The sequence below is a fragment of the Helianthus annuus genome, chromosome 9 (assembly GCF_002127325.2).
Source record: "Helianthus annuus cultivar XRQ/B chromosome 9, HanXRQr2.0-SUNRISE, whole genome shotgun sequence".
Classification (NCBI taxonomy): Eukaryota; Viridiplantae; Streptophyta; class Magnoliopsida; order Asterales; family Asteraceae; genus Helianthus; species Helianthus annuus.
Genome location: NC_035441.2, coordinates 128,243,142 through 128,258,483, shown reverse-complemented (window position 1 = coordinate 128,258,483; position 15,342 = coordinate 128,243,142). Strand labels below are relative to the sequence as shown.

Below are 15,342 nucleotides of genomic sequence, written 5' to 3'. Positions count from 1 at the left end.
AGATCCTCCGGCATTGAAGACATGATAGGACATCAGAGTCTTGAAGACCTGAAGACCAAAGACTGTCGAAGTTCCAGACAAGTCTACACTTTTAGAAGAACAAGACAAAGCTTAGAGATCAAAGACAAAGCTACAGCCAAGGGGGAGTTTGTTGGTGCACTTGTGTCTGTACTTTGTCTGTATTCGGTCTGATATAAACGATGTCCTGATTTGTGTTGTAAGTTGACCAAGTCAACCATCCTCCGGTTTGACTTGGACAACAGTTGAAAGATGTTCTGATCGAAGGATAGCCTCGAAGGATACACCTGATCCTTCGAGGTGATAGAAAGATATGGTTCGACCATGGTTCGACCATTAGACCTCGAAGGATGATCCTTCGAGGTCCACGCTGATCTTTCGTGTAACATGTGGTCGACAGATGATCCTTCGGACCATCTGTCGAATCCTTCGAGCAGACCTGCTGAGCTGGGTATATATACCCATGCATGTGTTGAGAGTTCTAGAGTTCTGCCATTTTACACACCCGAGAGATAGAAGCTTAGAGAGCATTCTGCCCAGAACTCACACACACACTTAGAGAGTTTATAGAACACTTCTGTAAACATTGAGCTTGTAACCGAAACCTTCATTTGCATTAATACGACTAGTGTTAATCGGTGAATCTTTGTGTGTTTGTTTCTCTACTTGCTACTAACTCGGTTTGCTTGCTAGCTTGGATTCCGCACTCGCTAGTAGGTTTGTATAACAAGGTTTAGGTTCGTAATCCTCCGCGAAAAGGGACCTACATACTTGACACGAACAAAACCACGTTCAAATGGCGCAGACACTAAGGATTATATTCAAATGATTTTGAATTGAAGGATTTAAATATTAAGCTAGAAAGCTTTACAATACCTTTTTTTAATCAAACTAATCAACCAACTAAAATAATGATAGAACCTTAATACTTTTAGTAAAATTAAAGATATAAAAATAAGATACCAAATCAATATAAGATAATGGTAAATAAAAATATAAAGCAAATAAATCTTTTCCATCTTCTAGTGCTTAATCCGCTATCTTCAACCCATCCTAATCAGCCCAAATTGTTTCTTCCTTGACCCTGAAGCGTCTCTCTTGATGCCAATCTCACGCACAAGTGGATACCCGGATCAAATGGCCCATTAAACACCAAGCCGAAAATTAAACTCACTTAAGCCATTATGAAACATTGCAATTGCTCATGAAAAGTAAGTTACATGATTCCTTTGTGTAAACTTTGACTTTAGACTTAGGCATATCTTTGGAAAAGTTAGTTACATAAGTTCTTTGTGTAAACTTTAACTTTACACTTAGGCATATCTCCAATATCTCAGTTAAATTTGTACTAGCATGTACTCCACATCTCCTAACGTGTATTATAACTTGTTTTGATTTTCAGCCTGCAGAGAAATTTCCAAGTCTCGTATCTTCAGATTCTCTATTTGGGAGGTAGTTATGATATTATATGCAAATATTATTTTGGTTTAGTTATGTAAAAGTTGCAACAAACACGTGTGATGCAGGTTTCCATACTTATTGTCGTGTCTTTCCATCTCCATTTTCGCATTTGTTGTGACCATCGGTACAATTTGGCTTCCGGTACATTTTATGCAATTAACATTTCTTTATTACTTCCATTAAGATGCATCTTAACTTGATATCCGTTCAATATTTTGAAACTTTTATAGTTGAATTTATGCGATACTGATGAAAACAGGATATCTTTTATATGGATAAAACTGAAGTTTAACATGTAACTAGAACCAAACATGGGTTTGATGTTTTAACATTTGGTACATGAATGAACTTTGGTATATGAAGGAACTGAACCTTAATTTTTGATATTCTAATTATACTCTCATTTGTGATTTTCAATTTCCGATCTACATAGAAGACGACTTATCACTTATATATGCAAATGTGTAAACTCATTCTTCTTGGAAATGTTTTAAAGTCTTACAAACTTGGTTTCTAGATCATATAAAGCATGAATAGGTTACAAATGATTTACTTGATTAAATGGCTTATATATGTAAAAGAGGCGAGAGAGAAGCAACTTTTGGTTGTATATAGATCAGCAAGGCTTCGTGTATGTGAAGCTCTTGCCTCACGCCTACGAGCACCTCACGCTTTTGGAACCATGCTTAAAGAAAAATAAAACTAAAATATTATTGGGCATACATACATCTTGTTTGATTTCATGTTGTTAACATGAACCTAATTTGAAAAACATTCAAAACTGCAGGAAACATTGCATATTCATAAAAATAATGAGTTGGAGTCTGCTTCCAATGTACCTGAAGTTGAGGAAAAGACAATTGAGAAAAAAGATTCTACTTTATTGAGCCTCTTTAAGAACTGGCCATTAATGTCTTCTATCATTGTCTATTGTGTTTTCTCTCTTCATGACATGGCTTACACAGAGGTAGTTTTTAAATCTGGCCATTAGTTATAGAATTCGGTGTTGTAAACAATTCCCAAGCAATTTCTTTCATTCTTTCAAAGTACAGGGTCATTTCTTTATACCCTTAACCTTTAACCCTACACCATAAACAAGATTGTTCAGTTTAAGACGGATAGTCAAGTACATTTTACCATGGTCATAGAACTTTGATTGTACTATATATTCACCAATCATAACTGCTAAAACGATGTTGCTTTTTATCATTCACAGATTTTTTCATTATGGGCCGAGAGCCCGAAGAGTTTGGGGGGACTAGGCTATACTACTGAGGATGTTGGCACGGTCCTATCCGTCACAGGTTAGATTATTTATAATTTTTAAAACCACTTTTGTATTTGGATATACCAAATTATTTGCAACATTTGTTTATATGACAAAATGTTAAGCTAAAAACCATTATTCGCTGAAAGGAGTTATTTACTTTTCCCTGCAAGAAACCATTATTCTAATGTCAAAATGTTTATTTGATGCGTTTTACATTTTCATAAGCTTGGCAAAAAGGATGGCTGGTTAACATATCAAAACGGGTTATTCTAAAAAATGATCAAGTTGGGTAGGGTCAAAACGGGTTCTCACCGAAATTATGATTGTTTCAGGGATGTGCATTTTCCTTTCCCAGACTGCACTTTATCCCATTGCAGAGAGGATATTTGGGCCTATCATGGTAGCTCGGATCTCAGGGGTATACAAGCTCTCTAGACACCTTATTTCTCTTCTACTATTCCCTCTTCTCTTTATTTATCGGTTTCCTTTTGACTTTGAAAGCCAAATATATTATTTAATAACATTGTAGTTATCCTTTATTCTTGTTCTGTGTATCACAAATTCTTCTTGACATGTAATACTTATTTTACTATTTGATTTGATCATTGTTATACGGAACAAGTAAACATATATTTATATCAAGTTCAACTAGTTTGTTTGACTTTCAGAGTCAAAGGTACCTAACTTAAATAACTTGGTCTGTTTAAAGGCTAATCCAACTATCTCTTGTGTAGGTTTTTTCTATACCTCTACTTACAGCTTATCCATACATAGCATTGTTATCTGGATTCATGCTCACCTTTACATTAAACTTGGCATCGATTGTGAAGAACGTTTTATCAGTAAGTTTTTCAATTACTAAAGGTACATAAATTCAAGTTTTTCTCCATCATCATTTTTGAGTTCCTTATTTTAACCAGATCTCCATCATAACTGGGACATTCATGCTGCAAAATAAAGCTGTGGTAATATTATTTATCTCTCTACTTTTTAATTATTTTTATAGTGTTAAGGCACATAAAATAAGGGTGTGCCTATTGGCACACTAAAGTGCCTATTGGCACACCAAACCCTAGCAAATTTAGGGTTTATCTACGCAGCGTATTGGTCAATACGCAGCGTATAGGGTTAACCCTCTACGCTGCGTATTGACCAATACTCAGCGTATATAAACCATGGATTTCAGGACAACCAATCATTGCACAGAAAACAAGGGTTATATACGCTGCGTATTGGTCAATACGCAGCGTATATAAACCATTAGATTTTTTGGGTCATTTTGGTAGGTTTGAGGGATATTTTTTCACAAAGTTTAAATACGCTGCGTATTGACCTCTAAGGAGCGTATATAAAGGTCTGAAATGTCTTTTATACCCTTGTTTTGAGGCTATACGAAGCCAAATACAAGGGTAGTTGTGTCATTTTCGTCTCATACGCTGCGTAGGGACCTCTAAGGAGCGTATATAAAGCTCCATTTTTGTATTTTTTTTATTGTGTATTCCTTTGTTTATTTATAAAAAAAAGAAAATTATTTATAAAAAAACAATATTATTGGTAAATAATACAAATATAAATTATAAAAATAAACAATAATATAAATATTATGAATTATAAAAATTAAAAAAGAAAACTATTTATAAAAAAAAAACAATATTATTGGTAAATAATACAAATATATTGTTTTGTTATCGTTTAAATTAAATTATCGTATTCCTTTGTTTATTTATAAAAAAAAATTATTTATAAAAAAAAATATTATTCGTAAATAATACACATATATTATATTGTTATCGTTTAAATAAAATTATCTTATCGTATTGCATCGTATTGTATCGTATCGTATTGCATCGTATCGTATAGTGTATAGTATATAAGTCTCGTATAGAGGCCTATACGGGTGTTATTGTATAGTATAGTATCGTATCGTATAGTGTAGTATAAGTCTCGTATAGGTTTCCTATAGTTCTTGTATATGCATATAGGATTAGACGGGACCTAAACCACACCTATACGATACGATATCACACTTATAGGCTTATACGAGGTTAATACATGACCTAAACCACACCTATACGATACGATATCACACTTATAGGCTTATACGAGGTCAATACGTGACCTAAACCACACCTATTCGATACGATATCACACTTATAGGCTTATACGAGGTCACGTGACCTATACTACGTTATATGATATGATATCACACTTATAGGCTTATACGAGGTCAATACCTGACCTATACGCCGCTATACAATACGATATCACACTTATAGGCTTACACGAGGTCAATACGTGACCTATACAACGCTATACGATACGATATCACACTTATAGGCTTATACAAGAACAATACGTGACCTATGGATCCGCGAAGGAAATCGCTCGGATGTTCCCCTAACCCAACCCGGGAACGGACCGGAGGGAACCGCAGCATGGGGAATGTCCGCGTCTCGTCGCAAGGCTCATTTTGAGTTGTGGGTCATAGGGCGGGCAGCTTTATCTGATCAAGGGCCGGGGCACAAGGGTCCTGTTCTTCATTTCCTTCTTATCGAAAAAAGGGGGATTTCTCATATTTAGAATCTTTCTGCGGTGTGCTCCGTTTACTATTCTTTCGTACTTTTTTCTCTTTACCACGCGATAGGTCAGCGAAGCGTGAGCGGGCGCGGAGAAGGAAAGGCCAAAGACTTCGGCCTAACGGGAATGAGCAAGGACGAAATGACAAGATGAGGTGCCCTGGCCACTTCAGCGGTTGTGTGCCCGAAAGTGCCTTTCTTTCCTTCTTGCCTTACGATATCACACTTATAGGCTTATACGAGGTCAATACGTGACCTATACTACCCCTATACGATACGATATCATACTTATAGGCTTATACGAGGTCAATACGTGACCTATACTACCCCTATACGATACGATATCACACTTATAGGCTTATACGACGTCAATATGTGACCTATACGACGCTATACGATACGAGATCACACTTATAGGCTTATACGAGGTCAATACGTGACCTATACTACGTTATACGATACGATATCACACTTATAGGCTTATACGAGGTCAATACGTGACCTATACTACACCTATACGATACGATATCACACTTATAGGCTTATACGAGGTCAATACGTGACCTATACGACACTATACGATACGATATCACACTTATAGGCTTATACAAGGTCAGTACGGGACATATACTATGCTATACGATACGATACGATATCACACTTATAGGCTTATACGAGGTCAATACGTGACCTATACTACACCTATACGATACGATATCACACTTATAGGCCTATACGGGACATATACTACGCTATACGATACGATATCACACTTATAGGCTTATACGAGGTCAATACGGGACATATACTATGCTATACGATAAGATATCACACTTATAGTCTTATACGAGGTCAATACGGTACATATACTATGCTATACGATACGATATGACACTTATAGTCTTATACGAGGTCAATACGTGACCTATACTACACCTATACGACACGATATCACACTTAGAGGCTTATACGAGGTCAATACGGGACCTAAATCACACCTATAGGCCTATACGGGTGTTATATCGTATCGTACATTATCGTATCGGGTGTTATTTTCCTTTTTTTTTTATAAATAAATAAAGGAATACACAAAAAAAAAATACAAAAATGGAGCTTTATATACGCTCCTTATAGATCACTACGCAGCATATAAGACAAAAATGAGTCTACTACCCTTGTATTTGGCTTCGTATAGCCTCAATACAAGGGTATAAATGACATTTTCAGACCTTTATATACGCTGAGTATAGGTCAATACGCAGCGTATATAAACTTTGTGAAAAAATGATCCCTCAAACCTACCAAAATGACCCAAAAAAGTCTAATGGTTTATATACGCTGCGTAGAGAGCTATACGCAGCGTATATAAACCTTGTTTTCTGTGCAATGATTGGTAATTAGGCACTGAGATCCATGGTTTATATACGCTGAGTATAGGTCAATACGCAGCGTATAGGGTTAACCCTATACGCTGCGTATTGACCAATACGCTGCGTAGGTAAACCCTAAGTGTGCAGATAGGCAAACTGGGTGTGCAGATAGTTAGGGCCTAAAATAACTATTATGTATTATACAAATGTAAATGGGTAACAGGATCAACACCAAAGAGGTGCAGCAAATGGTATTGCAATAACTTTGCAGTCAATTGGCAAAGCGATTGGTCCAGCATGTGGAGGAGCCTTGTGAGTACTCATTTGTTAATAATATCGGGTCAAAATGGGTCGTGTTAAAAAGGATGATTTGTAGGCGAGGGAAAGAAAAGTGTCGGGTTAACCCACAAAGCAGTAGTTAACGCATCAAATATGATTAGTAGAAACTATATTATTAAAAATAACTAATAGAATTTGTAAGCATTTAAATACATTACACACAAGTTACAATTTACTTTTTAGCTAGTTAATTCTAACAGCAAGCAACATAATCACCTCAAATCAAATTTCACTTCTCTTTTTTTTTTTTTTTTTTTTTTTTTTTTTTTTTTTTCTTTTTGTAGATTGTCATGGTCCTTGAAGAGACAACATGCATCATTTCTTCCTGGTTCGCGTTTTTTTAGTTCATAATGTTGCATAGAAAGACAAATATCTTTTAAAAAATAATAATATTTACCGGTTTATTTAATTTCAGGGGCCCAAATGATATTTTTCATCTTGAATGTAATTGAAGGAATTGGAGTTCTACTAACGTTTAAGCCGTTTTTGATCACAAACCATTACTAGTTAGCAACACTTGAAACTGGATCCTATTCTTTGGGAAGCCAATGACTATATTCTAGTTGCCCAAATGATCTAGGTGATCATCTTTCGGTGGACTTTCAACAAAGGCAACCATGTCTAGCATCTAGCTTTTGTTATGTTAATTGTGTGCAAGTTATTAATTCCATTCGTTTTTAGAAAGGTTAAACTAATTGAAAGTATAGATGAATTTAAATTTGTAGACCGTGTTGTTTTGTGTGGCATTGATGGAAGCTATTTGATGAGTATAAAGACAAGGGTCTTGTTTTTGTTGGATTATATATAGAACGTACCCGATACTTGCAGTGAATCGAAACCCCGGATCTGATTGGAGAGATGAAGAACACTGAAATTTAAACTTGGATTCCTCTTGGAATCGTGATACACTTTTAGATCAAACTATTTATTTAAACTGTTGAGGTGGCTCTTCTTGATTTTATTCGTAATACCGCCAAACAAAATACTTTGTTTCCCTTGGTTTTGTTCATATAGTAATTCCACCAAACAAAACAGATTGTTTCCCTTGGTTTTGTTCATATAATAATTCCGCCAAACAAAACAGGTTGTTGAATTCTTACGAAATGTGAGTCCCCGATTTCGTGTCTGACTTCAGGTTCAGGTAATCCTTCTAGGCTTCGTGTTTGCCCAACAACATAACAAGTAAAATTTGTTTTTGATTTCTTTAAATGCGTGTTGTCTCTCTGTAGCAACCATCCAAAGAAACAAAGGGTTTTTTTTTTCATTTATTTAAACCGTTGAGGTGACTCTTCTTGATTTTACCCGTAATTCTGCCAAACAAAATAGATTGTTTCCCTTGGTTTTGTTCATATAGTAATTCTGCCAAACAAAACAGATTGTTTCCCTTGGTTTTGTTCATATAATAATTCCGCCAAACAAAACAGGTTGTTTCCCTTGGTATTGTTCACATAATAATTTATGATACAATTAGTGACCAATCTGAAGTGTCGCTATCTGACTTAGCCAACAAATCACTTAGTGACTCTTAGTGACTATGCTAACAAACTGTTAGCGACAGCCCGTACAGTGACTAATTCAACTTTGTCACTAAAACTATGCTGACAAACTGTTAGCGACAGCCCGTACAGTGACTACTTCAGCTTTGTCACTAAAACTATGCTAACAAACTGTTAGCAACAACACGTAAAATAACTAATTCAACTTTGTCACTAAAACTAGTTGTACCGACGAAACTTTAAGTGACAATTTGTTGTTTTCCACCATGTACCGACAAAGTTAACTAGTTTAATACCCGTCCGGTGGACGGGCGTCTTAGTGTCATAATGACATAATTATTTTATCTTTCGCATTCTAACAAAAACATCATTTGAAAAGAAAACCTCCTACAAAAGAAAACCTATATGACAATTGGCATGTAAACACCCCAATAATTAGCTAAGAGCAATGAAGATGACTGAATATTTCCAAGGATTCAAATTATATAAGAACAAAAAACGCGAATTGTGGTTTGTAGATCAGATAATCGACAACAGAACTTGATGTCAGACATACACTATTATACCTATCAATGTGACCGCAGACATCTTGTGAATCCTCCATAGAAATGTCAAGATTTCACTGCTAAAATCAATATTAGCTAAGAAAAACACAAGACCGTAAGTTATAAGAGTTTGAATATATACTAAAAATTGGAGCACTGTGAAACAAACCTCCAAGCCTGGTTGTTTGGTTAGGTTTCCTCTCTGCGTTGAATTGATGCCTTTATAGGGGTGGAACCCTAGATCAGTTAAATCAACCCCTGCTCACTCTGTCAATTGTAGGAGGCATCTACTCTCTTGCCTTTTTGATTTGGAGATGGGACCCATAGATTTATGGGTGGGTAAGAAGCACAAATCGACGGGCCTGCAATTACAACCGAATATTTGTACAATGTATGTGATACTAAATTTTGTCTGTACAAATGGTTTATATACACACACAAAGAAGGAAAAAATATGTTGCTTTGTGAATCAGTGTGCCTTTTGTTTGTACATATGCCTAAACAACTGTGATAACTGTCTTTAACCGACTTTGTCAAGCTTATAATTCGAAAAGAACGAACTAAATCATCTTTTGTGGATTTTTAGGATAATTTAAAGAGGTGCAAAAAACTTGTATATACAATCTAAATACTGAATACACAATAATGCATAACTTAAGTCTTGGACCATTCAAATAAACACTTATAGAAAATAAGAGACCATAATAAGCTGCAAACAGCAGTCCAGTTGAAAACAAACTAACTTGATCAGGTGCAAATTTCAACTTCCATCTTCATCTTCATCTTCATCCTCATCCTTATCCTCATCTTCCTTCCAGTTGGATATATCCCCACAACCATCCGCAATAGCATCCTCCAATGTATACTCGTCACGACTATCCTTGGCCCACCTCACAGTCACCGTCCGACCATACAACTCCTGCACATTTTGTTCACAAAAATAGTCTGGTGAAAGTTTGCATTAATTCTTTTATCCTTTGTCATTACCAAGAAAGAGTATGATTGGCAATACAAAAACTGTGAATTGAAATTACCCACCCACTGATCCATGGTTTCGAGTGAAATCCAAAGAGTGATAGTTTGCAAATTCAACAAAGCCATAACCTCTACACCTCCCACTTTTTCTATCCATCACTGCTTTAGCTGCATGTTGTCACAGAAGTTTAATTTAGAATAACAGAAAGAAAAACCATACTTCATATCTCCATACCTTCAATGACTTCACCGTTTACACTAAAAGCTTCTCGCAAAAGCGTACTATTTATTTCCGGTCCAAGTCCTGCAACCAGAAGCAATGTTATCATAAACACAACATGCATGATCCTACTGGACTGACTGGTTGGTTTTAGTTACCTCCTACAAACAGTTTCCAATTTGACGCGCATCGTATCATCGCCACTAACGACATGAACTCATTGTTGGTGACGGTCTGCCTTAGTATATTACCACCTCTCTTGAACAATGCCATCTAAATACAACAATTCAAGTTTAAAAAAAAACAACAACATGCCAGTTTACATATGCTGATCCGAAAACCTTAAATCTGGAATCTTTACCTTAAATTCCTTATATTGTGTTGGTATTTAATTCAAATAATCAAAACCCGGCCCGACCATAATTCAAATTATCAAAACCCGGCCCGACCATAATTCAAATAATCAAAACCCGGCCCGACCAAGATAACATTAAATAAGTTATACAGAAAATAATAAAGATTCATTCAGAAAAGAAAAGTGGTGAAACATGAAGCTTAATCGACACAACTTGTCAATGGATGGATATGGATCGGATCATGTTCGTTTTGCTTTTTTGATACATATCAATCCTGAAATATCTTGTAAATCCATCTCTTTCATTATAGAGATATAGCCATATAGTATGTAAGCACATTGATATAAAAGATAATTATCAGATTCAGATGAGTAAGTAGATGGGAAATGAAGAGCTTATAATTTGTCATGAAGCCGGTTGTAATGTAGCAAGTTCATCGAAGAGAACATTTGAACGTCTTGGCCTCTTATCAAATTGGATCTTCACACTACAAGAACGTCCCACATTTAGCGGCGACAGGCCAGCTGTCGCCGCTATTGGTCGATCCGAGTCAAACCTATTCCCCAGCCGTTGATCAGTATTCTGATCTAACGGTGCCGCTATTGGTCGATCCGCGTCAAACCTATTCCCCAGCCGTTGATCAGTATTCTGATCTAACGGTTGGGGATTCCAGAAGCAATACCGGCGACAGCAGATAATTAATAGCGGCGACAATGTGTCTCCGCTAAAGGTTTGTGTCCCACTTTAATCCCTAGCCACAGAAATCTTATCCTCTTTAACCCTAGTTAGCATAGTAGCGGCGACACATAAGTCAGTAGCGGCGACAGGTTGTAGCCGGTATTGATCTGTCCGTAAAAGCACAGACAGCGCCATTTCCTTCCCTCCTCCTTCATTTTCCCCCAAAAACTCTGCGAACCACCGCTGCTACACCGCGTTTTTTGCCCAAATCTGTGAGTTTAACTTTGTTTTTCTTAAATCTCTTCTCTATTTTGTTATTTACATGTTATAGGCTTTAATCTTTGCTCGTTTTTGTGTATATTTGTGTTTATGGAAGAATATTCGGATCACCACCATCTCTTCTCCGGTCACCACCGAAACTTCTCCGGCACCACCTCGTCTCAGCGGTCTTAGTCTACTTGAAACCTGAAAAAAAACGGTTAGTTTTATATATATATATATATATATATATTTTTTAAAGATTAGAACTTCTATAATTTTTGGTTTAGGATGTAAATATGTTGGTGAAAATGTGTATGTTAGTATGTATAATTTTGACGACTTATGTTAGTATGTATAATTCTAAAATGTGTATGTTAGTATGTATAATTTTTAGTTTAGGATGTAAATTGTATTATTTTTAGTTTAGAAATTGTATAATTTTTAGTTTAGGATGTAAATAAGTGTATGAATGAATGTATGTATGTAGGTGTATGTTAGTATGTTGGTGAAAAATGTGTATGTTAGTATGTATCTTTGTATAAAGTATGCAAATGTGTATGTAAGGATGAATGTTTGTATGTCAAATGTATAATGTAGGTGTATTTAAAAAAAATGAGTATATGAAACTCTATTTATTTGTGTATTTAGGTGTATGTAAGCATGTATGTGGGTATGTACGTGTATGAATGAATGTATTTATGTAGGTGTATGTTACTATGTTAGTGAAAAATGTGTATGTTAGTATGTATGTTTGTATAAAGTATGCAAATGTGTATGTAAGGATGAATGTTTGTATGTCAAATGTATAATGTAGGTGTATTTGGAGAAAATGAGTATATGAAACTCTATTTATTTGTGTATTTAGGTGTATGTAAGCATGTATGTGGGTATGTAAGTGTATGAATGAATGTATTTATGTAGGTGTATGTTAGTATGTTGGTGAAAAATATGTATGTTAGTATGTATGTTTGTATAAAGTATGCAAATGTGTATGTAAGGATGAATGTTTGTATGTCAAATGTATAATGTAGGTGTATTTGGAGAAAATGAGTATATGAAACTCTATTTATTTGTGTATTTAGGTGTATGTAAGCATGTATGTGGGTATGTAAGTGTATGAATGAATGTATTTATGTAGGTGTATGTTAGTATGTTGGTGAAAAATATGTATGTTAGTATGTATGTTTGTATAAAGTATGCAAATGTGTATGTAAGGATGAATGTTTGTATGTCAAATGCAAATGTGTTTGAATTAATCATTTTAAACATAGCGAGCTTAGAAATACCCGCCCGAAATTGATTTACAAATTAATTTCGGGTTGTCCCCGTTTATCTTGGGACTGCTGATGTGTGTAAAATGCAACATATAAATCACATCAATTAAGGCATAAAACTACCCCTTTTTAAGTACTAATGTTGGAAAAAGAGTGTTTTTGTCTTCCTTTTGTATTTTCAGGATGAAATGAGCTCAAAATCACAAAAGAAGCAAAAAGACAGCTAATTCTACCATAAATACAAGAAAAGGAACAAAAGTGGACTGCCCGGACCCTCAACGGCATCTCCCAAGGCAAAGGAGAAGAAACAGAGTCTGAACACGCCCCGTGTCCAGCGAACACGGGGGCGTGCCCAGGAAGCAGCAGAAAAGACAAACCAGTAGAAGCTTCCATTGCCCACCACGGGGCCGTGTCCAGCGAGCACGGGGGCGTGGTGAAAGTACAGCAGGCGCATTAATTGTAATTCGCAATTACAATTAATGAAGTGAGAGAATGTCAGACGGGCACGGGGCCGTGTCCAGCGGACACGGGGCCGTGTCCAGCCTTCTGTTCAGCCTATAAATAGAGGAGCTTGGCTTCATTCTCTCTCATCCCTTGGCACACCACCTCTCTCACACTTCATCCACCACCCACCACCACCATAACACCATCATCCACCACCATCATTCATTGTCCATCGTAGAGTGTGTGAGTCGTCTCGGGATCCAAGATTGATCGTAAGAGTTCTTGACAATCAAGGCCATGTTTGCCTAAGTCTCTTACATCACTTGGTGAAGACAAGTGTTTAGTATAATACTTTTTATTTTTAATCTTTTGCACTTTTTATTTGGTTTTGTATTAATGACTTTAATAACTAGTTACTTATGTTGAAGGTGATCTTTCCTTATCGTTTGTCCGTGGTGTCTTGGCATTATTTTACTGTCTATATAAAATAAAAGATTTTCACCATTCATATCTCCATGGTCTATATGGAGGTATGTTGGCTACCTGGTCGGGGGTTAAGGGAACGGTTTGGTAAGGGTCTTGCCCTTGTTCAACGTTTAGAGGTCCTGCTTGGGACCTGGGTCAAATTTAGTAGGATCTCCTTCAATGCCCATAGGTATTGGATGGCGGGGATCCAAACTCTTTGACCCCCTCATAAGTTAACTACTATTAATACTATAATCCGGCTATTTAGGACTGTATCCCTGCTGACTCAGACTACTTAGCCGAGGGTAACGTCACCGCCAGAAGCGGGGCCTACCACAATTTGCATTAATAACTTAATTCATTATCTTTCAATAATCCGACCCTTTAGGATTGTATCCTTGCTGACTCAAACTACTGGGTTGAGGGTAACGTCGCCTTCAAAAGAGGGGCCTACTACAATAACTAAGATAATCTCTTAAACAAGTGCAAAAGTGCGAAAATAATCAAAGGTTATACTAATACACGTGTCGGATCCAAGTGATTCATCTTGTCTATCTGTATTTATTTTATTTTTATTTTCAGCATTTAGTTAGTTTTTTTTATTTTCTTAGTTTAAAACATTTTTCTAACCTTTTGATTTGATTAGACGTTGAGGATAAACCGGTATTAAAAGCTCTTGTGTCCTTGGACGACCTCGGTATCTTACCAACACTATACTACGTCCACGATGGGTGCACTTGCCCATATGTGTGTTTAGTGTTAGTAAATATCGTGTTTTATAAATTTAAAACTTGGCTAAAAGTGTAAAAAGGGGCTTAAATATACATAAAAAATATAACACACTTCACGCACATCAAGTTTTTGGCGCCGTTGCCGGGGACACAAGGATTTTAAGAAAGTTAGGAATCAACGGCCTAATCATATTTTTATTTTTTTTTATTTTTTTTAGGATTTTTTCTTAGATTTTCAGCTTCTGCAGAGCTCAGCACGGGGCCGTGCCTGGTCGGACACGGGCCGTGCTCAGCAACGTTACTGGCAGTTTTTGTTTTTTTTAGTTACAGAAGGCTGACCACGGGGCCGTGCCGGTGCAACACGGGGCCGTGTTCGCTCAACACGGGGCCGTGTTCGCTCAACACGGGGCCGTGGTGAACCTTCTGACCAACATTCTTTTCTGTTTTTATTGCAGGACTTGGAACCCGACGCCATCCTCACGTAGTGTATGAGCTCCAGTTCCAATAAAGACATAAAGGAACCGCTAGAAGAACCCGAACGCTTTCTCAGAAAAAGGTTAAAAGCCAAAAACCAAGAGAAGGTTTCGGGTGATCCACCCCCAATGGCGGACCAACGTACCCTTATGGATTATCTACGGCCCACTGTAGGTAATCTAGGCGCCGCTATCAATGCTCCGAATGTCGAAGCCAATAACTTCGAACTTCGACCGCATTTGATACAAATGCTCCAAAACTCCGCAACCTTCCACGGGCTTGCGGACGAGGATCCTCATCTACATATAACTAATTTCTTAGAAATATGTGATACCTTTCGGATCAATGGAGCATCGAACGACGCCATCCGCCTCCGTATGTTTCCATTC

General features: G+C 36.7%; 2 protein-coding genes across 2 annotated transcripts in view; one reads left to right on the top strand and one right to left on the bottom strand.

Annotated features, from left to right (window-relative positions):
- The window catches only part of LOC110906697 (protein ZINC INDUCED FACILITATOR-LIKE 1), a 47,744-nt gene extending 39,732 nt beyond the window's left edge, over positions 1-8,012 (top strand). Inside the window, exons 7-16 of the mRNA XM_035977581.1 lie at positions 1,421-1,470; positions 1,545-1,620; positions 2,267-2,446; positions 2,696-2,783; positions 3,082-3,167; positions 3,484-3,591; positions 3,670-3,714; positions 6,919-7,007; positions 7,319-7,362; positions 7,450-8,012. Coding sequence (XP_035833474.1) covers positions 1,421-1,470; positions 1,545-1,620; positions 2,267-2,446; positions 2,696-2,783; positions 3,082-3,167; positions 3,484-3,591; positions 3,670-3,714; positions 6,919-7,007; positions 7,319-7,362; positions 7,450-7,541 — 858 coding nt within the window. The 3' untranslated portion in view covers positions 7,542-8,012. The remainder of the gene's footprint in view (positions 1-1,420; positions 1,471-1,544; positions 1,621-2,266; positions 2,447-2,695; positions 2,784-3,081; positions 3,168-3,483; positions 3,592-3,669; positions 3,715-6,918; positions 7,008-7,318; positions 7,363-7,449) is intronic.
- Positions 8,013-9,835: 1,823 nt separating this feature from the next.
- On the bottom strand, positions 9,836-10,543 carry LOC110898108 (glycine-rich RNA-binding protein 3, mitochondrial-like). Its single transcript, XM_022144856.1, has 4 exons — positions 10,429-10,543; positions 10,286-10,354; positions 10,118-10,218; positions 9,836-9,994 (listed from the first exon to the last, which is right to left on the bottom strand). The coding sequence occupies exons 1-4, from the start codon at positions 10,541-10,543 to the stop codon at positions 9,836-9,838; spliced, it is 444 nt and encodes a 147-aa protein (XP_022000548.1).
- Between the last annotated feature and the right edge of the window lie 4,799 nt (positions 10,544-15,342).